Source organism: Aythya fuligula, chromosome 22, assembly GCF_009819795.1.
Source record: "Aythya fuligula isolate bAytFul2 chromosome 22, bAytFul2.pri, whole genome shotgun sequence".
NCBI lineage: Eukaryota > Metazoa > Chordata > Aves > Anseriformes > Anatidae > Aythya > Aythya fuligula.
In genome coordinates, this window is record NC_045580.1 from 1,057,999 (window position 1) to 1,082,600 (window position 24,602).

The 24,602-nt window shown below is 51.5% G+C and overlaps 1 protein-coding gene across 4 annotated transcripts in view; it reads right to left on the bottom strand.

Annotated features, from left to right (window-relative positions):
- ETS1 (ETS proto-oncogene 1, transcription factor) overlaps positions 1-24,602 on the bottom strand; it is a 73,010-nt gene that overhangs the window by 12,810 nt on the left and 35,598 nt on the right. For 3 of the 4 annotated variants that reach the window (XM_032201873.1, XM_032201871.1, XM_032201872.1), the window contains 4 exons: positions 7,432-7,551; positions 6,578-6,778; positions 3,020-3,097; positions 1,828-2,073 (listed from right to left, as the gene is read on the bottom strand). In XM_032201873.1, the coding sequence (XP_032057764.1) occupies positions 1,828-2,073; positions 3,020-3,097; positions 6,578-6,778; positions 7,432-7,549 (643 nt within the window). In that variant the 5' untranslated portion in view covers positions 7,550-7,551. Of the gene's footprint in view, positions 1-1,827; positions 2,074-3,019; positions 3,098-6,577; positions 6,779-7,431; positions 7,552-21,994; positions 22,000-24,602 lie in introns of those variants that run through there. The other variant, XM_032201875.1, reaches the window with a different exon arrangement.

Genomic DNA, 24,602 nt, shown 5'->3' on the forward strand with positions numbered 1-24,602 from the left:
CAGGGAATCACAAAATTAGCTCTTGCTGCCCACACAAAGAAAGGCAAAAGGCGACTGTCTGGAAAACCTTCACCCTGACTCTTGCTTAAGTGTTTGACTTTGCGACTGATTAACCTTACAAAAGAGTGGAAGGTAAATGTGAATGTAAACATAAATAAGCTGGACTCTGGTTTATATTAAGGCTTCTTTATACCACTCTGGGAGTATTTATGCCACCCAAAGGCCCTTCTGGGTGGCTAAAATTCAGTGTTAGTGTAAGCATGGCCAGGGCCTGTTGCATTTCTTCGACCACAATCAGTAAGTTAAAGTGCCTGCTAAAACCAGGGGCACTTGGTCCCCAATGCCAGGTTAAGGTCTCTTTCTTCCTTCCCTTAGAACCATGTTAGGCTTTCCAGTAGGAACATAACTGCAAAAGCATTCCTGAATCATTGCATTTCAATGAGTATTATTAAAAAATCACAAATGTTAAAGAATTCAAGAAAAGGGAAAGACAGAGATGAAAGATAGCCAGAAAAGTAATCCCAGAAAGAGAAGCTTACCTAGAATTATAACACCACTACCCTTTTGATTCACTATATCATCCAAGTCACCTCTCTCATATTAACACTCAACCAGCAGAAGCAGAGGTAATAATACAAATAATAACTTTCCTGTCATTAGCTCTCCCAGACTTGAAAAAGAATGAGCAACAAAAAATGAGCGCCGCTGTGCAAGGCATATGTGATGCAGGCCTGCAAAGGGGCTCCAGCTTTCACAGGGAACCAGCACATCTTCAGCTCTCGGTGCTGGATGAATGAATGGGTTTAAATATTCAACATCAAACCCAGCTCACAGCAACACGTTAGTATAATGAATTTTAGGCATAGAGACATCTGGATTCTATTCAGGGCGCAATCGCAGGCAGGTCAGATCTCTTCCCCATGCCTCAGGTTCCCTACCTGGAATCTGGAGATAATGATACCCCTTTGTAAGTGACTTTGAGCTCTATGGATTAAACTCTTTCTTTGAATATATACTGTGAGCCAGATCCTCAGCCTCGTTTTAAGCAATGTAATTACAAAATAGTTGGGCATCTGGGCCCCATGTGTTCAGAATTTAATATTAATTGAAAAGGCACTTGGCCTCAGATCCTCAAACGTGTTTAGGTGTTTAAAGCCCATCGGCTCAAACAGGAATCATGTACTTATAATTATAACTCTTTGGAGATGTGGGGTTGTAGCACAAGGATTCAGGGGGTTCTTCAGCTCTGTCATTGACCCAACTCATGACATCCGAGTCTCCTAACAAAGCATAAGGCTTGGGTTCACTGGAACAGATTATCGGTTCAAGCAAACAGCCATCAAACTCAGTGGAGATAATGCATAAAGACTGGATCATCAAGTGTAAAACCTTTCATAGCCTCAGACAGTAATTCCTGATGAGAACTTGTGAAGGATTTGTGGGTTTTTGCCTGGTCTCCTAGGAAAATGAGATTTATACAACCACGCAGCAGTCTGTCCTCCCTAATAACCTTAAAGCCTATTTCAGCGTCACTCAAGTTTGACATCAAAGTACAGAGCCAGAAATGCTACATTTTCGCAGATGTAAAAACAGGCAGCAGAGTAGAGACAAGGAACACCTTGTCTCCCCCGGAGGGAATTATCTGGGAGTTCAACCCCATACGAGATACATGTAGGGAAACAGCTTCGCTACTGGCATCGCACGGCTGCCTGTTGGCTTTGGGCCCCGTCAAGGACTATCTCTACAGAGGGGAAGGCAGCACTTGTAGGTTCATATAAGTAAAGAAAGCAAGAACCCAGGCAAGCCCTGGGAGATGCCCAACTGTACCTCGACTGGCACGCCCCATGCACATGTTATCTGGCGTTACTACTTCTTGCTTGATCGTGAAGTAGTCTGTCTGCAGGGAGTCCGTCTGGACGGGGTCACGCAGGATGACTGAGTAGTCGTTCTCGTACTTGAGGGACAGAAGCTCTTCCGAGCTGATGGGATGGAGGGTCTGGTAGGACTCTGTGATGAAGCTGGGCTCGGAGAACTCGGAGGGAGGCACGCACTGTGCATGCTCTATGCCATAACCTGTTGGCAGGATAGGAGTGTCAGAAAGCAACGCAAACACGATCAGCTTGAAGAAACCAGAGCACTGCTCACTGCCTCTCCAGTCTTCCACAGCACAGTAAGACTCAGGGTCTGTGACACAAGAGAAGACTGTCTTTGGATATAAAACACCTGGCACAATTGGGGAATACTTTTGACTGAGGTTTCTAAAAGCTATTTACAGATGGTGCCTTATAATTGCAGTGATTTAAAAAAATAAGACATCATTAATTACACTGAAGTCCTCTCAAGCAAGCTGGTAGTGGGAGAAGCTGAAAAACCATGAAGAGCATACTCTCAGCAAAGAGCTATAGGTAAGAGAAATTTCACTGATGACTGCAATACATGAGTAACTTCCAAAGTCACCTTCCAGAACCTGGAATCCCAATTCAAGTGATTTTTTTTTGTTGTTGTTTAGTTGGTTGGGGTTCTTTTGCTGGTTCATGAAATACATTACAAATCTCAAATACTTTTCTCTTAAAGAACATCTCCAAATCAATGGCAATGGGCAGTGCAGGAGTTTGGACTGACGACTCAACTATTTCTTTGCCAGGTTTGTACCTAGAAATCCAGAATTAAGCCTTCTTGCCCCATTCCTCCCCTAACCCCACACCTTTCTTGTTAAGTTTTTAAAAATTCTCCACGTTCTGGAGGACCTGGCTTTCCAGGTCTGCTGAAATATGCTGTCAAACTAACAGTGCTTGCAAAGTCACATTACAGTATATCAAGGCAGCTACCAATAAATAAAGATGGCTTCTACATAAGTCAACCCAAAGCAGCAAGGAAGACTGAGTTACACATTTTGCACACTCTGCCATGAAGGGGAAGTAACTGCACGGTGCAGTCCTCATGTGATGCAGACAAACCTCTAATAGGGGGCACTTTTACACCTGAAAGCACCACAATGATAACAGTAAGTGAGACTTACTAATGAAGTAGTCTGAAGTATAGCGGGATTCTGGATATGCTGCATTCACTCCGTTTGCGGGATACGGTTTTATCTCTTCTGCAAAGAAGAAAAGGAAGCAAATGTCACATGTCCATAGACATACCGTGCCTTGCAAAACTTGCAAGGTTGAAACTTCCTAAAATGCCCCTGCCAGGGTTAAACTGGGACGTTCAAAGAACAGAAGTGCACAGTTAGCTGCTGAAATCCCACTGAAACATGTACTCGATGCATTTGGGTTCCTTCAGGAATTCTTGCTGCAGGCATGCACAAATTTAAACAAAACAGTAGAAACAACAACCGTCTCAATCAGTGGCTCCAGGTGGTTCTGAAAAGCTAGTTAAAAATTAAAGAAAGCACGGAAATTATTTATTGTTTCTTTTTGTTTTCTTTTAAGGATTGTTGATTACAGTTACATGTATGAGCTCATAAAAAACAAAAACAACAACAAAAAAAAACACCATACAAGGACACCTGCTTTCCTGACAAAGCCCCTATTTTAGACCAGCAGTAGGTGTGAGCAATTGAGCGGGTTAACGCATACCAAACCAGCTCCTACAACCCTAAATTAATGCTAATTCCCAGCCTACATGGCACCTTTACCTTACACCTGATGAAAGCGGAGGATCCCATGCTCAGAGCAGTTTTGCCACCCTGCCCATTAACCAGCTCCTGATGCACACTCCATAGGGAATACACAGGCAGCACCGCAAATTTTAACATTTCTATAGGCGTGACTCACTGAGAATGAGCAAATATCACATCAAAGCACAGATTCTCTGCTTTCCACTGCTTTTTCCAAGAACTTTGGTACTCCTGGGCTTGGCGCTGAATTTGCTTTCCCATGTAAAAGCCGCACTGTTCCTCCCCTCACCAGTTTTTCCATTAACACCTTACTCATTCCAGCACGGCATGCGGGCAGAGATACCAGCATGGGAGATTTTATTTTCTTTGCAGAGGGTAACAAAAATAAAAATAAAATAAAAAATAAATAAAAAACCACAGACAACTCTGGGTTATGTTTATTTCTGCTGAAGCTAAAGAGAAGTGAACCGAAGATAACGCACGTTTGCTTGCAAGGAGCCTAATTTTGGCCCTCTCCTGGGGATTGCAGGGTGGAAAATATTCTCTAACAAAAGGAGGTTTTGTGCAAACAGAGAGACCTAATGAGAAATTCTCTTTTCCTCTCCCCACGGAGTCTGCCAAGGGGCAGGGTGGGTGACCACAGAGAAAGAGAGCAACCTTCAGCTATGCTTACAGTCAAGTGGAGGGCACTGCTGACTGCTGGTAACTGAGGAGCTTATTTTAGGAAGAAATTTGGAAAAATAGGCCTGAAAATACCCAAATCCATGCAGGGAAAAGTCGCCCATCTGCTGCCGTTTTTAAACCCTGAGCCGGCTGTGGTACATGAGTCACTCTCTCGGAAAGAGCTCACAAGGGAGGCATGTTAGCAGGAGGGACAACAAGGTCACAGCCTGTCCCAGCATGACCCCACTCCAGCAGTCACACCACCACAGGTAATGCCAGCCATAGAGGGGTTAACCACCACTCTCAGCATCAACACCCCTGAGCAAGGATGGTGGGCAACTGGGGAAGGCAGGAGAGATGGGAACTGGCCAGTTGGCTGCTGTGGGCTCACCAGCACTGTGACGCTATAGGTGAGCCTGGGGAAACGTTGATCTCTTCACGTTTCACATCCCCAGCTGCAAAACGGAGAGGCACATCTTGTCTCACATGGAGAGCGATGTGGCAGAGGCCATTTTGCAGTCTGTTTGTGGAACACCAGCACAACAGACCTTGTCTGGCATTTGGAGATGTAACACAAGTAAGACAGTCCCATGACTTACAGGCAACAGGAATTAGTCCTTGGGGTGAAGTTGGTTATTTCCTGGAAGCCCTTCTCAGTTACTCTCCAAATACTTCATAGATATTGCCCCTCTGGGAAATGTGTTAAGAACCCACCATAGAAGCTAAGGCTCAGATAACTTACGCAAGAAGTGACAAAGTCACCAGTAAAACAACATTGAACGGAGGTTTCTCGGTTCCCAGGGCTACACCAACAGTATTGACACAAACAAATTGTCTTACTCTTTTTCATCCTTCTGGAGGAAAAGCTGCAATAGGTGGAAAGATTTCCAGCATCTTTGTAAAAGCCCTTATCTACCTCACACCTTTTGCACCCTCATAACTGCAGCATCTGAGCACCCGCATGTGTCAGTGTGATCAGGAAACATGATTCCTACTTTACAGTTAGCAAATCTGCATCGCCAAGTTCATCTGCGTGCCTTGGGGGATCTGCAGGAAGAGCAGGGCTGGGAGCAAACCCAGCCCTGATGCCTCAGTTGGTACCTGCAGCACATCGCGCTGCTGTGGGTTACAGCACAGACAAATGAAGGAGGGTTGCAGGAAGGCAGAGCTGTGTTACAAGCACTGGCTTACAGCAAGTAGAAACTGGACTGACCACAACGCTTTGCTTTGTTTGGTTATTCTGATTGCTGTTGATATAAGCACTCATTAAAAATCATGCAAAACGAGAAGAACTGAACAGATATGGAGTCAAACAAAGAGCAGAAAAACAGCCTGTCATACACAGAGCCTGGGAATAGCCATGTTTACCTTTTGCAAACCACAGGTAGCAGTAAAATTAGTAATCAGCAATTAACATCCATCTGTCAATGGTTTCCTGGAAGGCATAACTTTGTTTCCCCTCCCCTTCCTGTCACCAATACAAGCCCACTGACAAGCACACAGGGTCAGCAAGGCAGCACAAGGGATATTCCAGGAAGGCAATTAGCTCTGCACAGGAACACACTAGAGAAGGACCCAGATCTGCTGCTGCTGCTCCTGCTCCTGACTTGGTTAAAGGTCTTAAAATCTTCACCTACTCTGTAGGAACCATCCTAGATGGGAAAAGCGTTGCTTCTGCATCCTTCAGCCACACGCCATCCAAATCAACACCTAAAATCAATGCATATCTCCCCTACCCAACTAAAATAAATAATTTAATGCCTTCAAATGCTTGCAGGTGGCTTCTGCCATTCCTTCCTGTGTGGGACACAGCCACTCAAACTCATTGCCATTACACTCATGAGACATAAAACAAAGAAAAGCCGCTTCCAATTGCAACTGGGAAATTAGGGTGGGATTTCGGTGATATTGTTGTACTTAGTTGCACTGGAGGAAATAGTAAAATTCACAGCAGGAGCTGAACGATCTGATGAAGAATGCTTTGGAAAATCCCAACGTCGTTTCCAGGCAGGCAGAGTGTCCCTGCCTGCTGTGGATCCCGGCCAAGCGGCTGGCGTAAACACCCTTCCTCTTTCAACGAGTGCCAGGATTTGCACTGCCCATAGCTGGTTGGGATGCCCATTTGAAACCCTACTGGAAAGCTAGGCTTTCAAAGACGCTTTTATTGGGATTGCAGCCCAAGCTGAACACCTCATTGCACAGCCAGATTGTAAACCAAGCTCTTTGGAAAGGCCCAAAGTCAGAGTAGCCAGGACCGCATGAGCTATTCACCTTGGAGACCCCAGGACTCACCTTTCTGCAAGATCTCCAGATGTTCCCAAAGGATATCTCCCACAAAGTCAGGTGCTAGCTCCAGGAAGCACTCCTTGCCTAGGGCGCAGAGGGCAGCACCATTCATGCAAAACTTCTGGAAATCCACTCCCTTCAGGCTGAACTCATTCACTGCCCACATCACCCAGTCCCGCACGTGCGTCTCCGTCCACTGCTGGGGATCTGCACCAAAGGGTTGTAGAAAAGATCCATTAACGAGCAAGCACAAGCCATTTCTCCAGGAAAACAGGACACTAATGGTGCTACAAGTGGATAAGCACCTGCACAGCCTCATCCTGTAGAGACCGAAAATCAATTGGAAAAGGGCAATATGCAGTGGGGGAACACTACATCTACAGCCAGTTTGGATCAGCCCTATTTGAAGACTTATTTCATACAAGGAATGAGCTTTGGATTTGTTTGGGACTTCTAATAATCCTAACGCTTCTCTGACTCCTTTTTCCACCCACATCTTACTTTGTTTCCCTGTTATCAGCCTCTTGTAAAGGGTCCCAGCTGCTTTTCCATAGTGGACATGACTTGTAAATAGAAATCTCAGTCTCAACAAAGTGGCAGGAGCAGTCTCGCAGCAGAGGTTATCTCACTCTGTTAGCAGGACAGACAGGCACAGTCTGTCAGAGGGGTACAGCTTGCAAGCAGTACTGAAAGGTTTTGCCTCTATGTCTGGATTTTTCCAGCTGATGCTGCCTATAAACGAGGCAATGCTGCATGGAGGGAACCAGTCAAAGGGATGGCAGATGTGGGGCAGGGCATCCTGGCAGGCGGACACGATCTCTGTGCCTACCACAGCTGCTCATCAGGAAGCCGTGTCTTACCTTTGGGGATTCCCAGCCGCTGCTGCTCTTTTGCAAAGCCGCTGAAGGTGGCTTTCAATGCCTGAGACATCATTTCTTTGCTGCTGGGAGTTAACAAAGGCACATCTGCACATTCCATATCTGAAAAAAGCAGGAGAGAAAAACGTTCATAAGGATTGGGAAAGACAACAGAAGTCCTCTCATTACACTGTCCTTTGGATTGTTAAAAAATGAGCAATCCATTCATTTTTTGCTTTTGAAGTTTTTCACACCCTCCAGCACAAAATCTAAGCCCTGAGAGTCCATAACCAGACTTCTTACACAAAGAAGAAAAAAAAATCGTGTGCTTAAAGGGCACAGACGAGCCCTGTCTGGTAAGCTGGGTTACACGGTGCATGTGGTCTCCCTGCAAGCCAACCACAAATGCGCTACTGGAAATTTGACGGTGGTATCAAAGACCAGCACAGACAACAGCTTACCCAGCATCATCACCCAGGTGGCTTCTGAAGCCTGGGAGATAGCTGAGAGGTGCCAGACACCAACGAGGGTAAAGGGTCCCACACCAGAGTGAACAAGACAGCATGGATAAAAACATCCCCCAATTACCGCACCACTTCTGGGCATCCCGGCCCATAGAAAAGCAAAAGGAAAAAAGTAATTTTGAAGAATCAACAGGCAATCCTGGAAGAAGTAAGTTCACAGCAGGATGAGGCATGATGAAGAACCGGCAGAAAACCCATTCAAGGAGGGAGGGAAAACAAAAGAGCTGGAAAATCCCACATTAGCACAGAGTTACATCATGCAAGGCCGTAGCACGGCGGATTCGGAGTGAGTCACCGAGCAGCGCGCAGCCGCCCCCATAGGAGACGCGGGGCCAAGCCAAGAGCCGGGCCTTGGAGTCAGTCCTGATGAGAAGCAAAGGTCTTCCTCTCTTTCTTTCCTTTCTCTAATTTACTTGGAAGGAGGTGGATATTCGTAGCCAAAGAGTTTCACAAACAAAAGCAACTGTTTTTTTTCTTTAAAAAAAAAAAAAACAACTCCTCATTCTGAATAAAAGGTTTGGCTCTTTTTCATATATTTTAGGCATTCCTGAAAACCATCATTTGCGGAGAAGGAAAGCCTCTTACATTCACCATCTCAAACAACTGGACTTTATCAGCCCCATTGTAATCCTTCCGCCTGAGGCTGGTTTAACTCTGTAGCCTACTGGAAATTTTTCAATGAAAACTGTTCTCAGTGGAAAAATGACAATACGCACAAGCTTTTTTGGTGTTTTCATCAACATCTGGACATGAACATCAAAACTCATAGTACTCTCTGGTTTGTGGAAACCCTAGCCACTGTTGCCCCGCGTCAACTGAAGCTCTGGTTTAGCGACCCCGTACACCCGCACAGCAGTGCTGGCTGCGAGCGGTGGCCCCGATGCGGGGAGAATTGGGGTGCAGCCACCCAGCAGAGGGGTCCTGCTGTGCTCACAGGCAGCCAAACCTGCAGGTATCACCAAAACTCCACACAGCTGGTTTTTTTCCCCAAATGATGACCTGGGGCTGTGTCAATAAGCGCCCGTGTTTGGCCCCACAGCCCAGGGCTGACCACACTGAAGAGCCACCCTAAATCTACCCAGCCCTACAGAGCTGCTTCCCTGCCTCCATCTCTGCACCTTCCACCTACTGTCCCCAAGTAAAAGATTTGCAAAATCAGCTCCCCTGTTTCCAGCTGCCCCTAACCTTACTCATCCCCTCACCTAATGATTCTTTGTTCAGGTAGCGCCAGTGAAATGCCCGACACCGAGCCTCTGGGGGCCTGAATCCTCCCCCCAACCCCACCACATAAATCAAGGATCGCCTGCCATGGTGGAAGTATCAGGACCTTCAAAAGCAAATAATACATTCAAAGGCTATTTGGCAAATTACACTTCATTATTTACTGGATTTGGCTGGAGAGGGCACGGAAAAATGAGCAGGCACCCTCCCTATCTCTGTTCTCCATCTGCTGCTTTGAGATAACACTGGGAGAAAGTGGTTCAGTGCCCCTTTCCCTTCATCCTCATGTTACATTTTAATGCTTTGCTTTCTGTGCTCTGTGGTTACAGGGACCACCCAGGAATCCGCTCCCCTCCGCGGCTGGTTAAACGGCAGTTCGCTGCTCCCAGTCGCTATGGGAAGATGAGTCAGAGTTAGGCTACGAAAACGTTTCTAACCCCATTTTACACTGAATCACCCACGAAGACCTGTGCAAAGATGACCTCCTTAGGCACACCATGAAGGCAAGGGGGGTGACAAGGCTTTCGGCCATGCAAAAGTATTGCTCCATCTCTGCAACACGAGCACCGACCGCTCATCGCTCCTGCCTTCTCCTGCAGGATCCACGCGCTGGGGTTTGCACAGAGCCAGCGGACTCAGTTTTTCAGTAGCGGGGGATAGGGTTTCGGTTTAGTTAGGTGAACGCTGAGCTCTGCACAAACAAAATGTCAAAACAGGGAACACTTAAAAGCGATTCCCAGAGAGAGGTCACCAGAGAAGCAAACGCCCTATTTTCAAATTCAAAAAAAAGGCCAAGTGCCAAAGGAGGTTTTCTATTTAAACACCAAAACAAACCAAAATGTGCATTTCGAGGCTTCTCCTTCAAAACAAGTTGCGTTGGGAAAATTCAGAATTGAAACATCATCTGCATTTTTTCCTGTTAGACCGCTAGTTGAAATTTCTTCAGAACACAAAACAGCCAAAAAGCCCCAAGCCTGCAAACGCTTGCAGAAGCCTAATTTTAGTCAGCAGTGTCCCACATCTATAGAAGAGCTCACATGTGTAAAATTAAATGGGTTTGTAAAGCTCTGCATACGTGTTTGTGGACAAGTCCTGGCTGCGTGATCGCGGCTGGGGGGGGAGGAGGGACTGGGGGGATGGACAGTTTTTATCTCAGTTCTGCCTTCACTGGTTTTGAGATACTGAATTTACCTCGGTGGCATTTTCTTTGCTGATTCCTGTGTGTGCCAAGATTACAAAGGGCTTTATCCTGCTCTGCCCGGTGTGACTTTGCTGGGCACAGGGACCTGGCAGCAGGATCGAGCCCTGGTGCTGTCCTCCAGCGCCCACAGAGGAGCCGCTCGCCTGCAGCCTGGGCTGTGCAAAGGTCAGAGCCAAGCAGAACTTCGGTAACAAAAGCAAGGCCAGGCTTAGCTCCCCTGGTTTCAGCTTTCACTGTCATCTGAAACCCGTTTCCAAGATTTTAATCAAATCTTACACAAATAAAATGTCCCCTTTCGTGTACCTCCCACTGCCCACAAAGCACACGCACGCACACACGCGTGCATGCACACGGGCTGCTCACGAAGAACGCACGGGCACAGAGCATCGGCCAGCGCTGAGCACAGCTGCTGCACCCAAGCCTGGCTGGGAAATGTCGAGTTTCAATCCGAAAAGCAAGCACAGCAGCGGGGGCCAGCTTTGCATCCCGGGCTGGGGTTGCTGCCTCGTTTTTACGACGCCCATTAAAGCCTCATCTACACGGCTCGCGCGTGCAGCATGCTGCCTCGATGCCACGTCTCCTGCTGCTGCCGTTGTACCGACAGGGAACTGCATTTGATTTTCCTCCTGGGAGACCAGGCAGGGTATTATGGTTTGAGTTTTAAATACTAACAGGAGTTGCAGGCACTCTGGAAAATTATGTCACATCATCTCCAGCATGTGTAGAGCAGAGATAAGTAATTTGCCTTACACGGTGGGAAAGCAGGGAGGGACATCTATGCAAGTGGCTACAGCTTTGCAAAGCAAGGAGGGGTCTGGGGGCTCAATTTAAGACATGGAAGCTTCTCAAAACCAGATCCCTGCTCTTCCTCCAGCTCCCTGACATCCTTGGGGACCAAACTTCAGAAGGGCAAAAGGATGCTAACAATCCTGCCACGGCCAAGAGCACTGCATCCCTACATGGCTTTTAAGCTAAAGGGGAGCTACCCCAAACCCACCACCCCGCTGCGCTGGCTGTTGGGCAGATGGACGTGGAGCCTGTGAGAAAACCAGATGGCAAACGGACCAAGAGGCCAAGATCACCGAGTTCATCTCCCAGCCAAATTCCTATCCTGCTCTCACCAGGCTCCGCATGTATAAACTATTTCTACACTTCTGATCTTTTTAAAGGGCTACGATTTACAAACTTTAGGGATTTTGACCTTAAAACACAAGCGACTCCGCTGCACGTCAAAACATTAGCATCTGATTGCATAAGCAAAATAAATGGCAGTAAAGAAAAAAAGTGGGAGGATGGGAGCAAAGTCATTTTTCTCCTGAATTTCCACTCGGAGTCAATGCCCCCTTTAAGCTCCCTGCAGCCACTCACTTTGTTTCCCATCAAAAGCCCCAGTGTGGCCTTGTCCAGTCCCCGCAATTTTACACAGTAGCCTGCGTGTAAATGGATGCCCAGCGGGTCAGAGCGGGGGCAGCTGACCCGGCAGCCCCCTCCTGCCCTTGCTCTGATGGATGGACACCCGGGTCAGGAACCCAGCACGCTGCTGTCGCAGGTAAAAGCCCGCTCCCTGCCCAGCCTCCTCTCCTGGGGTGGAGGCAAATCCCACAGCCTGCTGGCATTGCCAGAATTTGGGGCACCTTGAAGGCCTGAAGGAGGCATGGGGTAAATTTTGGGGAAGGTGTGTGATGGCGTCGAACCAGGTCAAGTCAAGAAAATCAGCTCTCCAGGACCACGCATCCAACGGCTGCTGATTTACTCCTGAATTCCTCGTAAGAGCTCAGCCCTCGAGCCCCAGCGTGTGTCCTGAGCTAGCCAAGATGCTCCTGTGAGCACCCAGAGCTCCGGGATGCTCCTACAAGCACCATTTGGCTCTGCTGGAGGGCAACCAAAGGCCCCAGGGCAGCAAAGAGGCTGTGTCCTCCAGAAGCCTCACTCACAGCATCGTCCTCCTCAGCTAAAGGCTTCTGCCACCCCTGGGTTGTCCCAGTGCTGCCCACCTCGAGGTGCCCACAGTCCTGCACAAGTCTCCACTTCTGGATGCCTGTGATGGAGTGAAATGAGTTTCTCAGAGGCCCAGCAAGGAGACACGAGGATTTGCTCTCCTACCTTAGCCTGTGAGCACCCAGCTCCAGCCCTCTCCATCTCCATCTCCAGCTCACCCAAACCCACCACCCTGGGGCTCCTCTACCACAGGCACCAGGAGCAAAACTAGGGTAGAGCTAGTGATGGGGGAGGCTGAAACACGGACAATTCCCAAAGTCTCCCAGCTGGCAGGGTTCAGCAGCTGAGAAACCTTTCTCAGGAAGAGAGGAGGCTGGAGAGAGGGGGGCCGGGAGCTGAGACCCTTCCCACGCCCCCCGATGGAGCAGAGGCAGCCGGGGCACGGCAGCACCATCTCCCATCACCTCCCACCACCTCCCACCACCTCCCATCTCAGGTTTTCCCCCCCAGGGCAAGGTTTGCCTTTCCCAGGTACCCGGCTCAGCAGCAGGGCAGGAGCGCCTTGGCGCATAACCCCAGCTGAGCCCCAGTTATTTAGGCAGGATTAGGCAAAAATTTGTCTGCACTTTTGAACTGTTTTCACAAGCGTAGCCTCTCACTCCCACGCAGGAAGCAGGAGCGGAGCCGGCCTGTTCCAATTAGGGCTCCTTGGACCGAAAGGGCAGTGAAACTCAGGGGGAAGAAAGGAAAAACGGGACAGAAAGCTGGAAAAAGGAATAGAGGGAAAATTGGGGAACAAGGAGGACTGAGGAGGAAGGACAAGGACAGGGAGATGTTGGGGACAGAGGGCAGGGAGAGGAGAGAGACTTGGTACCCCTTCCTGCAGCACCCTGCCAGAGACCGGCCCTCGTTCTCTCTCCAAGGCATGGCACAAAAGGGACTGAGAGTTGCTATTTTAATTTAAAATAAATACATTTTTTTAAAAAAAAAGAAAAATAAAGTTTTTTTTTCCCCTTCAAGAAGTGAAAAATAAATACTCTGAGATGAAAGCTGGGCTTGAAGAGAAAAACAAGAGAGGAAACCGAAAGCCCGCACTGCTTAGCGCTGCAAAAAGAACAACAAAGCCAGCTTTCTTCCGGCATTCAGCAGCTTTCTTATGGAGATGCCATGTGTCATGGGGGCCAGTTCTCCCACTAAATAAAGGGCCTGGAAACTTGTCTTTCCTAAAGGCAGATGAAAGCATTTCTTCCAAGTTTGCACTTGGAGCATCACAGCGAGTGGGGAATGGGAAAGGTTAAGAGGCGGGTGGGACTGGCTGTCGGGGTGGGATGCTCTGGGATGGGATGCTCTCGCTGTTCAGCCTCAGGCTTTGGGATAAATTGTGTCACTCCTCTGCGACAGGCAGCCGGGCTCACAGGGCTTAGAGCATCTTCTGAGAGGGTACTCGATGCAGCCGTGTGCCCACTGCAGCACGGTGGGGCAGGAGGGCTTTAGCAGCTGCTGCCACGTCCTGCACTCAGAGAAAAGCTGCCCGGCACTGGATTTCCAAACCTGCTGGATTTCCACCTCCCTGCCCTGCTCACCAAAGCCCCCAGGAAACACAAGAACAGCCCTGCCATCCCAGGCTCTGCCCCGCAGGCAGACGGGCTTGGGGAAGAAGTCCCTCTCACCCGCAGGGTGATGGCCCCCCAGACCATCTCACCACCAGGGTGTTTCAGCTCAAAAATCCTCATTCTGAAGAGGACTAGCTTTAAAGCAAGGATAGAGAGGAAAATGGGACACGGAGCAACCTAAAAGAGAGGGAGGGGGTGTCAGGATTTTTCTGGCTCTGGTTTTGTGCGGCTGCCAAGGAAGCAGGCAGCAGCACCGGCTGGTGAAAGGATGCTTCACCCGCCATTCAAGTGCCATCACGCTCACCGGCAGACCCTGCTTCGCCCTCCAAGCCTGCCTGCTGCCCTTGTTAATGTTTTTTTTTTTTTTTTTTCCCCTCAATCACAGCTTTATAATGTGGGTGTTGGACAGAGATCCTGGGAAAGTGGCATCCCCTGCAGTCACAGGGGCTCGCTCCTCCCCGGCTTTCATGGGGGAGAAGCACAAGAGAAACCCCTGGATTGAAGCAAAGCAAAACCACAGGGTTTGAGTCAACGTTCACTGCAATTATGGGAAAGTTTCCCCCGCCTCAGCAGGCAGCACAGGACCTATGGATTGTCCTCCTGCAGCAACTGGGAGCTGGGCTTCCCCTGGTGCAGGGTGTCGCTCCATCCTCCCTGTCCCGGCTGCTGGAAGGAGTGCAGATGGCTAAGAGCAAGCACTGAGAAGATGCAGCCAACTCTGGGGTTAGCAAACGCGGCCAAGGTTTAACGACACCCGTCAAAACTATGCAAAGCAGTCAGCGAAGGCAAGCAGAAAGATTTTTCCACCAAGATGAAGCAATGGCAGAGGTTAGGCCACGCTATGAGGCAGGCTGGTCGCAGCGGTTTAGCTGCAGCAGCATCACTGTCAACCCAGCGAGAGCCCCCCACAAACAAACACTCGTGAAGCAGCTTCGAAACAACTCCTCTGGCTTTACGTCTCAGAGCATCATGATTCAAAACTTGTGCAAGCCTTTCCCGAACACGCTGGCTGGCCTGACCGCAAAGCCCGGGTTTCATTCAACTCGTGCAAAGCCCACGCGTGTGCAGGCTGAACCCGCGGGTCAGCACCTCGCAGGTGGCCACGGCGGGAGGCTAAGAAGAGGTGCAGCCAAGAGAGCCAGCAAAAATCCTCTCCATGTGCCCCAGCCACTCCTGCCCAGGTGTGCGAGCCTCTTCATTTGGTGGTCAGGCCCTTATCACCCTACACACTCCTAATTTTCCTTGCAAACATCGCATGAGCCAGGGCATCCCTCTGATTATGGGATTAGCATCTCACTTGTGGGCTGCTTTGCCTTCAAGCCCCCCATAGCAGGGCCGGGAGGACGTTCCCTGCCTCTCCCGAAGCTAAGGCTCTCCTGCGAGACGTGTTTCCCCTGTGCTAATTCACTCTAATCCCCACTAACCGCTTTGCTAAATAGCTCTAATCCTCATGCACAGGCAGACACACACTAATGGGAGCGCGGGGTGGGCTCAGCAAAGCCTGTAATGGACACCCAGCCCCGGCTGGAAGGAGGTCAAGTGTGAATAGCGAGCCCAGGTCACGCCTGTGTCAGCCGCCCCGCATCAGCGCCCCGGCTCGGGGAGATGCTCCCCCACAAACCAGCAGCGAAAACCCAGCTTCTCACACCCCGTGTCCCTGCAGCAAAGCTCAAATTGCTCAACAGCAATGAGGGGGGGGAAGGGAAAAAAAAAAAAAAAACACTCCCCAAAGCCAGTGATTCTGACTGAGCAAACAACCAGATATGCGTTCGCTGCTTGGATTGGTGCCCAAGGTATTCAAATGGCTCACCCCTGGGCCCAGAAGCCTCTTGAAATTCCCTGCTCACTGCTGGTTCGGCTGGAAGCCCTGCGAGGTTTAATGGCCCTTGAGGTTTGCGCACCCACAGGAGCATGGCCTGAGCCCATCCCAAGACAAACCCATGTCTGGGCTGGGGCGCTGCAAGGAGGAGACAGAGGTCCAGGTCTGTGCTCAGCACTTCCCACCGTCCACCAGAGCCTCCTTTCTTCCCAACCAGGTGAAAAACAGGCCTCGTGCTGTTCTCACCTCGGGCCTCAGGCTGGCAATGCCACCTTGGGCACCCCTGATGAAGTGACATGACCGGAGGGTTCATCCCTGGTGCACGAGGCACCCCAGCACCGTGGCACAGATTTGTTGGGGACTGCACGAGCACGCACAGGTGCTATCAAGGCACTGCTGTAATTGCACCCAAGCAGTTCAGAATGCACATCTCCGTCCAAACGAGCCCTGCCTCTCTCCTCCAGATACCAATCTCTCTCCTCCGCCTCCTGGACACGCAGGCAGGTCAGACGTGCAGTGGGCATTCGGCTACATCGCCTCCAGCTTCTCGCTCCGATCTGCCCCGTGGAGGCATCGTGCTGCCAAACTGCACGTGACAGCCTCCCAAAAAGGGAGAGCAGCGATGTCGCAAGCCAGGGCTGAGGTTAATCAGCAGTACGTTGTGTGAGGAAGATGCTGTCAGGATAGGAAGTGTGAAAAGGGAAGGCTGAGATCTCTTGGCAGGGCTGTCCTCTCGCAGCAGGGATACGGGCCAAGGGACTTTCGGTCATGTTTAGGCCTTCCACCACCCCACAAACAGATCCCAACCCCCAAGTCTGCTCCGACACACCTGAACAATGTGTGTGCCAACACGTTTTGTTAGCAGCTACACACAATCTCACAACCCGAGATGGTTTTGCTGCATATCCGTGGTCACAAGCAATGACTCTGTGCCCAGAATGAAAAATGGAGCGGCCGTTTGTGCCATCCAGCACCAGGACACGACACCCCCACAGTGCAGACGGACTCCAAGGATGTCCCTGCTACTGGGAGTCCACTGCCAGACTGGTCCTGTAAGGGATCGCGAATTCTCCTGGCCTCAGAACGGGATTAGACATGAAAGGAGGGGCTTGGCTGCGTGTCTGCTTTTCCTTCCCCTCCAATCTGTCCCAAGGAATTCCCCAACCTTCACTCGATTTCCAGCCCAAGTCCTGCGTAAACGGATCTCTGTGTCTCAGCATCAGCCCTTGCCCCGGGCTGTGTCGGTGCCACGTCACACCCGACACGTGGGTCCCACATGGCATGGCACAGGCTGAAGTGCCCTCGGGCCAGGATAAGGTTCGAGCCCTGGAATATCTCCCTCCACATCAAAGCTGCTCTCCTCCACTCGCCAGCTCTCCTCCACACACCACGGCGTGTCCGAGCTGAAGGGCAGGACCTGCCGCAGACAGCTCGGTGCTGGTGTCCGCGAAAGCAAAACACAGACAGACCTCGAGGGGAAGGTGCCTACGGATACTCCTACGGCATTCCTCGTGCCCAGGACACGTCCACGTGATGCAGGAAGCACGAAGCCAGCCAGCCAGAAGCGACCAAGCCTCTGGCGAGGAAGGAAGGCTCGGCAGCTCTGGGTCACCTCCCGAGCACGCACGCTGCCCCGGGGCAGCAGGGTACGGGGGCGAAGCTTGCCACATCGCTCTGCAGCTGCAGATTCCTGCCGCCCAGCCCACCCCACCTCCGCAACCTCCCCAGCCAACCCTTTGCTCCGGGGCAGCGCCAGGCAGACGCAGAGCCAAGCCTGTGATAAACCGCTGCCGATTGCTCAACGGGACAGCGCAAGTCGCAGCGTATCACATCCCCGTGGATTGCACAGGGACCGCCGCTGCCTTACCCGGAGAAAGCCCTTCGTCCATTATTAAGCATGTGATAGCATCTTTTTCTCCCCATGTAGCAGGGTTTTGGCTCAGCCCAGGAAGCACGGGCAGCACCCACGGAGGAGGACAAGGAGCCCGGTCACACCGCGACCACCAGGACCCCGTCCCGCTGCGTCACCTCGACCCTCTCTGCCCAGGGACCTGTCACGGGGCACGAGGACTCCAGGTCTGCCCTCCCGTATCAGGCCGAGCCGTCCGGCTATGCAGTTACAAAAGGAGAAGAGGAGAGATTAGAGTATTTAGCTTTGAAATCAAATAATTGCACAGGCTTTGGCAAACAGATTGGGGTTGGGAGGTCAGAGCGCGGCTGGTAAATCTCAGCACTGTTTGCTCTGACTAAATAATATTAGACCAAGGATAATCAATCATTTTAATCTACAAAATTATTTATAACTCTTTAGAACAAACAGTCAACTCTGCTGGCTGCTGCCAAGAGATCGCAGGTAGCGTAACGATCTGTATACCTCCAACTCCCCTGCTCTGTACGTGAACTTACTTCTTTGCATCACTGGATTTACTGCCAATGAAGGCTTGCATTGGCTAGTACCATGAGCTCTCCACTCTGGAGGTATCCTCCCTCCCTTTCAGTGACTCACAAATACACACAACAGCCCCCTGCAACTGAAATCAAAACCAAAGTAGCTTGCAATGTTCATTGCACGGCCCACGCATCTCCCCTGAGCTAGCTGCATCCCTCGGAGCAGCATCATTTAACAGGAGGGGAGAAAAAACAACCCAACAGAAGGGGCTGGAGATCCTCAAAGCAAAGGAGCTCTTCTCTTGCTTGGTGCCTGGACAAAAAAAAAAAAATCATCTCCTGGGCTCCCCCAGCACCACAAGCATCAGGAATCAGGAACCCCTCAGGGCCGTGACTCCACTACTGCCACCCCACAGCTGCGAGAGGTCCTGAGCCCCAAAGGACACCTCCATGAGCACTACGAGCACCACAGCAGCAGCCAGCTCCATGCTGTCCCGTCCCATCCCACAAACAAGAATCACATGTGCCCTACACCCGCTGCAGCTAAAACATTTCCATGTAGCAGCCGGGACACAGGCAGGCTCCAACAGACCATCTCAGCAGCCAAAAAAACGGGGAGGATTTTTCTGGCTGGGCTAAAAGCCGGACAAGTGAAAGTATTGCTGCGGAAAGGTGCACAGGGATCGGCTGCAGTTGGCCTTGGGGCAGCGAGGGGACAAGGGACAAGGCCACGCTGGGACACTGCCTGCCAGCCGGGCACTGTTTCACCTCCCTGTCCCCGCTGCTGGGTCGCACGGCGCCTCTGCGGGGCCAAGGGCAGCACCAGGCCGGCTGGCACACAGCCCGCTCCCATCCCCAGCTGTGCAGAGCTCCCTGAAGTCCACAGAAAGAGCCTGACTTCTCTTCTCCATCCACCTCAGAGAGCTGATGCATCCGCTGGAGGGGACCCTGCGTTGGTGTCAGGCACGGAGGAGACCAAGTGTGCAGGAAATCACCTTGGTTTAAGACGGGAAGCATGAATCCAGCCCCACTTTCTTTTCTCCACACTACAGGTTTTCCATCTGGGGTAAGAGGAGAGTGAACCAAGCTCAGCTCCTGCAGTGGTGGAGGCCAGAAACAGCCCTGGGAGAAACCTAGGCTGCAGAGCTCTCCAGCCCGCGCTGGACAGTCCTCGGGAACACTGGTGCCAGACAGAGCTCATTTCACAATGTCCCAGAACAGTTCTAGTTCTCCTTCTGGTTTTATTGTTTTGAAGCAGACAAGGAAACAAAGACAAAGAACAAGGGGATTTTCCCAAGCACAAAGGCGGCTGAAAAGCCCTGGAAATAAACCTCCTCCATCGCTCCCCCCAGCTGTGTTTCAGACACCAGGTAGGCAGGAGCACAGCCCTCCCAAAACACAGAGCTTTGCCCCATTCAGGCTGCCCCATGCAGACTCTCAAGCAGTCCCACGAAGGAGAGCAGGGGTTTTCCCAAATGACCCCAGGAAGGTCTCCTCTTCCAGCTCTGACTTCTAGGAAACTTCCCACCGGGACAGGGACCAGAGCAGCGACTGGGCCAGACGAGGGAGGTGGGAGTGAGCGGGGGAAGGCAGCCAAAGGCAGGCTGGGCTGCCCCATCGGCTTCAGTCATCCCCATCCCGGCGCCAAGGGCTGTCCAGGACGGGGATTATGTCACCTACTGGCCTCAGCCCGGACAGCTGAAGGCTGGCAGGGACAAGCTGGGGGGCTGGAGGTGCTCCGACCTGCCCAGAGGAAGCCCCAAGTTTGGAAACCTCAGCATGGGCTGCGGAGAAGAGGGGGGAGAGGCTGAGATGCTCGCAGCCTCACATCCACCCTGCGCGCAGCATCCGGAAGCTATTAAGGAATTACAGCCTCGCTGGCCCCGAGCCTTCCCCGGCAGAAGTGCCTGGGAGCAGATGGTGAAAGGGCTGATTGAATTCGGCTGCTCGGGCCAAGAGGCTATTAGGAGGAGCCGCAAATGGAGAAGGGGGTGGGGGTGTCATTCGGCTACTCAGGAGCCGGGAGCTGGTGTCAGGAACTCCGGGAATCCTCCGAAACAAGCCCTGGGGTGCTGCAGCAGGGACCGGGCTGGGTGGCTCGGGGCAGCGAACATCCCCGCTGCCCTCAGCCCCAGGATGCTCAGGGGCTGGGGTGAAACCAGTAAGGGTACAGGGAGCAGGAGCCACGGGCTGGTTCCTGCCTGCAGGCATCTCCAAAGGCAGCAGGGACGCCGGCACAGTCCCTGAGGTTGCAGCCTCCCGAGTCTCGAGGCAGGGACAGGAGGAGGACGAGGCACCCAGAGCTGTCAGCTCGGCAGCCCTGCCCTCCCATGGGGCCAGCAAAATGCAGGTTTGCAAAGGTCCTTGCTTACCGACCTGGTCTCATCCCAGCCCGTCCCCAGAGGCAGTGGGAAAGCACTGGGCAGACCTCCCAAAGTGCCTTTCAGAAGAGGATGGGACTCAAGGGACACTCGATGGGGAGGAGGTGGGGGGAAATGGCCAGGGTGAGAGAGACATGCAGTATCAAAAGAAAAAAAAAAAAAAAAAAAAAAAGGCTAAAAAGCATAAATATGGTTCATAAGTTGCCCACGGTGCCTAAGGCTGGTGCCCGACAGGCAGCTAGCAAACACTGATGGAAGAAACAAAATTGCCTGGAGGCAAAGGAAGGGTTTTAAAAACCCTGGGAAGTGGGGGAAGTAAAAGTTTGAATGACCCAAAAAGCAACACAAAGCCCGGCTCTGGGCTCCCTGCCCTGGCAAGCCAGCTCTACATCCCCACACCCCCATGCCCCGGGGGTGGGGGGGGGACAGGCACCGGCTGCAGGGCCCCGTTGTCTCCCCCTCTCCTTTCCGAGGAGCAACTCCCACCAAGTGCCCCAGGCTGCCTTGGCTCGCTCCCCAAGGTTGGGAAATCACAATCCTCGTCAGGGCTCTGACGAAGGCGCGGGCATGGAGCACTCCGTGACCGTAAGGGGATCTTTTCGGAGCAATCTTTTCCGAGACAAGTCATGAGATTGTTTCTTGCCTGGAATTCGCTCCCGCGGCTCCCATCGGCCCCGGACTGCTGAGTCAAGAGACCGCCGGGCTGTGCCCTCCAGATGAGTAAATAAATTGCCACGGGGAGTGGCGGGGCGGCAGCGGGATGAAAGGAGGGAGGGGTCGGCTGCGATGACTCCTCGGGCCCCGCGCACGCATTCGGCGGGACACGGCCGGGCTTGGCCGCGGGCTGTGCGGGGAATTAGTCACCGGGTTAGCGAGCGCAGCTACACGCGCTGGCGCGCAGCTGTTTAAAGGCACACTATCCCTCCCCTTCGCTTTTCTTCTTTTTCTGGATTTTATTTTTATTTCCAACTTCCCTTTCTAATTTATTTTTTTTTTAGGCTTTCAACGAACGCTTGGGACTGGCAGCCCAAGCACACTCAAAGCACGCCTGCAGATGCCAAGGGGCGCAGGCTTGGTGCTGGTGCAGCCCTGGCACCAGCAGCCCCTGCCAGCCCTGTCCCTCCGAGCCCTGTTGACGTAACCCACTCCTCCGCTGGTTACGCCGGGTCACTCTATAGGATCCATATGGCAGCGGCTGCTCGGGGTTCAGCCGTTTGAACGCAGGAACATGCAAGAGTCATCCAGCTTGAAGGCAAAACACACGCACGGCCGGGGCCTTTCAAGTCGCGAGCTTTAGAGCCAGCTCCAAATCTGGAGCCGCTTAAAGGGATGGAAAACAGCGCCAGTGACTAAGTACCCTGCTGGGCTACGGCTACCGTGACAGCCCCGAAACCCCACTGCTGACGTTGGAAATCGAAACTTTCCCAGCACCGCGGCACCAGGCGCGCGCGGCTTCGTGGTGGCACCGCGCTTCCCAGAACCGGGGACGGGACCGCGACGGCGAGCCCGGATCTCACCGCTTCCCTTCACGGGCAGGGCTCTGAGAAATGCCACTGCATCTGCCCGACGAGGATGGAGCAGGTGAATTTTTCTCCTGCTCCAGCTCCAAAGCTGGGGTAATTGCATTTACGGACCCCACTGAGCTGTTTGGAGGGACGCAGGGATGGGTAATGAGCCTTGAGCGGTTTAAAAGAGAAAGCACTTGGCACTGCGCTGGAAAACTGCTTCTAACAATGATGTGTAAAAAAAGCCTGAACTTCACGTGTTCCACTACAGCTTTTTTTAATTTTTTTCAGTGGAAAAAGCCAGGAGTGCTCAGCTTTTGCAAGTTGTTTCTTATGACGGTTCAGGTTTCGGTAAACAATTTCTCAAAGCTAAAAGGTAAAAAAAAGAAAAAAAAGAGAAAAAAAAAAAAGCCTTGCTGTTCGACAACTTCCAGAACATTGACCAAAACAGAGTGGTTTTGCACAAACACATGCAGACACCTATGAAAAAAAAAAAAAAAAGAGAGAAAAAACTTTCATGTGGGTCAAAAAGCCACATTTTGATTACTGTGATAGATGGTGCTAACAGGAAAGAAAAGAAAGCAACACAAAACAAACCCCAAAGCACTTCCCAGTGTCCGGCTCCAGTTTCTGGGGCAGCTTTCCCTTAGTCAGCACTTTTCATCCACAGACCTCCCTCCAGAGGCAGCATCCTCACCTCTGGGAGTGCAAATCCCAGCCCAGTGCCACCAAGAGGACACACAGCCCTCATCCTGCTGCGCAGGACTCTTGCTTCCCAGGGGGAACCAGAAAACCTACACATGGAAAGCAGGGGGTGACCGGGAGCATGCAGCAGGGGATGTCCCCATGCCCTTGCTGCAGCATAATGGTGAAACCGTGCCTCAGTTTCCCCTAGAAAATAGGTCTCTGAGCCCTTCTCCTTGACATCTTCTGGTGTCAGATGACAGAATCAGTTCCCCTGAGGTTTTGGGGCTGAGCACCCCATGCATGGTACACATGAACACACGGCAAAGCCCCACTGGCTTGTTCCTCTTGCAGCCATCTGAAGAATGCCCTGGAACCACGTCAAATATTTTAAATGAGATGGGGGGAGAGGGGGCACTGGCAGGGGAGGGAGCGGGGAGCCGCTCGGCTTTTGACTCAGTGTCTGGCTTCTTTCATCAAACCCACATTCCTAATCATGCCATCACCCTCCGGGAAAGTGCGACAACATACATAATCCATGTGGAGCCAATTTAAAATCCCCTCCATGTAAGAAAATGCGTTTCATTCATTAACAAGCTCTGAATGCTTAGCTGGGGCGAGGAGCTGGCCTGCAGCTCCGCAGCCATCCCAGCAAGAGGGAGGTGTTCCTACACTGCTCTGGGGCAGGGCCACATCCTCCAGGGGACCAGTCCCATGCTACAAACCCACCCAGGGTGCAGGGCTCGGTGCACCGCAGGCACTTGTCGCAGCCCGAGTTGTGCCGTGAGTGCGTGCACCGACCACCTGAGATGGATGGAGGGCTCTGCTTTTCCAGTAAGGCCAGGAGAAGTTGAACACCTGGAGCAGGGGATGGCTGCTCCATCTCATTTGCAGCTGACTTGTTCCTGCAGAGAAGCTGCTGCCCTGCTACATCAAGCATCTCAAGCAAAAGGTGCAGCCTCTCGATCTATAATTAAGCTGAAGAGGTGTTTCAGAGGGGATTGTGGAAGCTCCCAACATCCAGTGAGGACAGTTTCCTAATGTAGCACACAGCGATCATGGGTCAAAACTAGAGACTCCAACAACCTGCGATGCAGCTTCCCCGTGCACAGGAGGTCTCCAAAATCCTCTAAAGACCCACAACAGTGGTATCCCAGAGAGAACCACAGAAACAAGGGGGTTTCCTTTCTAGGAAGGAAAGCTGCTATCTATTCCTCGTGTTTGCACGCGACTGAGATCTAGGAGGGTATTTTTCAGGCCAATGTTTTGCTCCACAGGACCCAGATGCAAGACTGCACAGCACAGCAGCCCGGCTTCTTGCAGATATACAGCAAAGCTGGCACGCAGTGCTTGGAGCAGGGCGCTGAACGGAGGGTGCTGGGCATCACCCACAATTCAAGACATGCCCCAAAGCTGTGCAAGATCAGCGAGATCGGGGAGGTGATGGGGAAAAACGTATCATGCAAACATGGCCCTGCACAGGCAGACGTCGTCAGTGACTTGATGCCATTCATGTCACCAAGACCAAACCAAACCTTATATATTTGCCGGTTGAGTGGCAAAAAAATAAACTAAAAAAAAAAAAATACACCAAAGATGTGCAGTTTCACCTCACAGTTCAGAAAGAGGCGAGCAACGGTGAGCAGCCCTGGGTTTGCTCCCCAGCTAAATAAGCCAGAAGTTACTGAGCCACCCACCACAAGAGAACAGAATAACTCTGAGCACTTCTGAACGCAAGCACCGCGAGTTTTGCTGCCTTCTGAACACTCACAGCCCTGCAGAAGCTCAGGTTTTGCATGCAAACTTTTGCAGTCTCTTAATGTTACAGGCACATGCTTTCAGACCCAGCAGTTCTCTACAGTCTAGATATGAAGGCTGAGCCCTTTAACCAAATTACTAA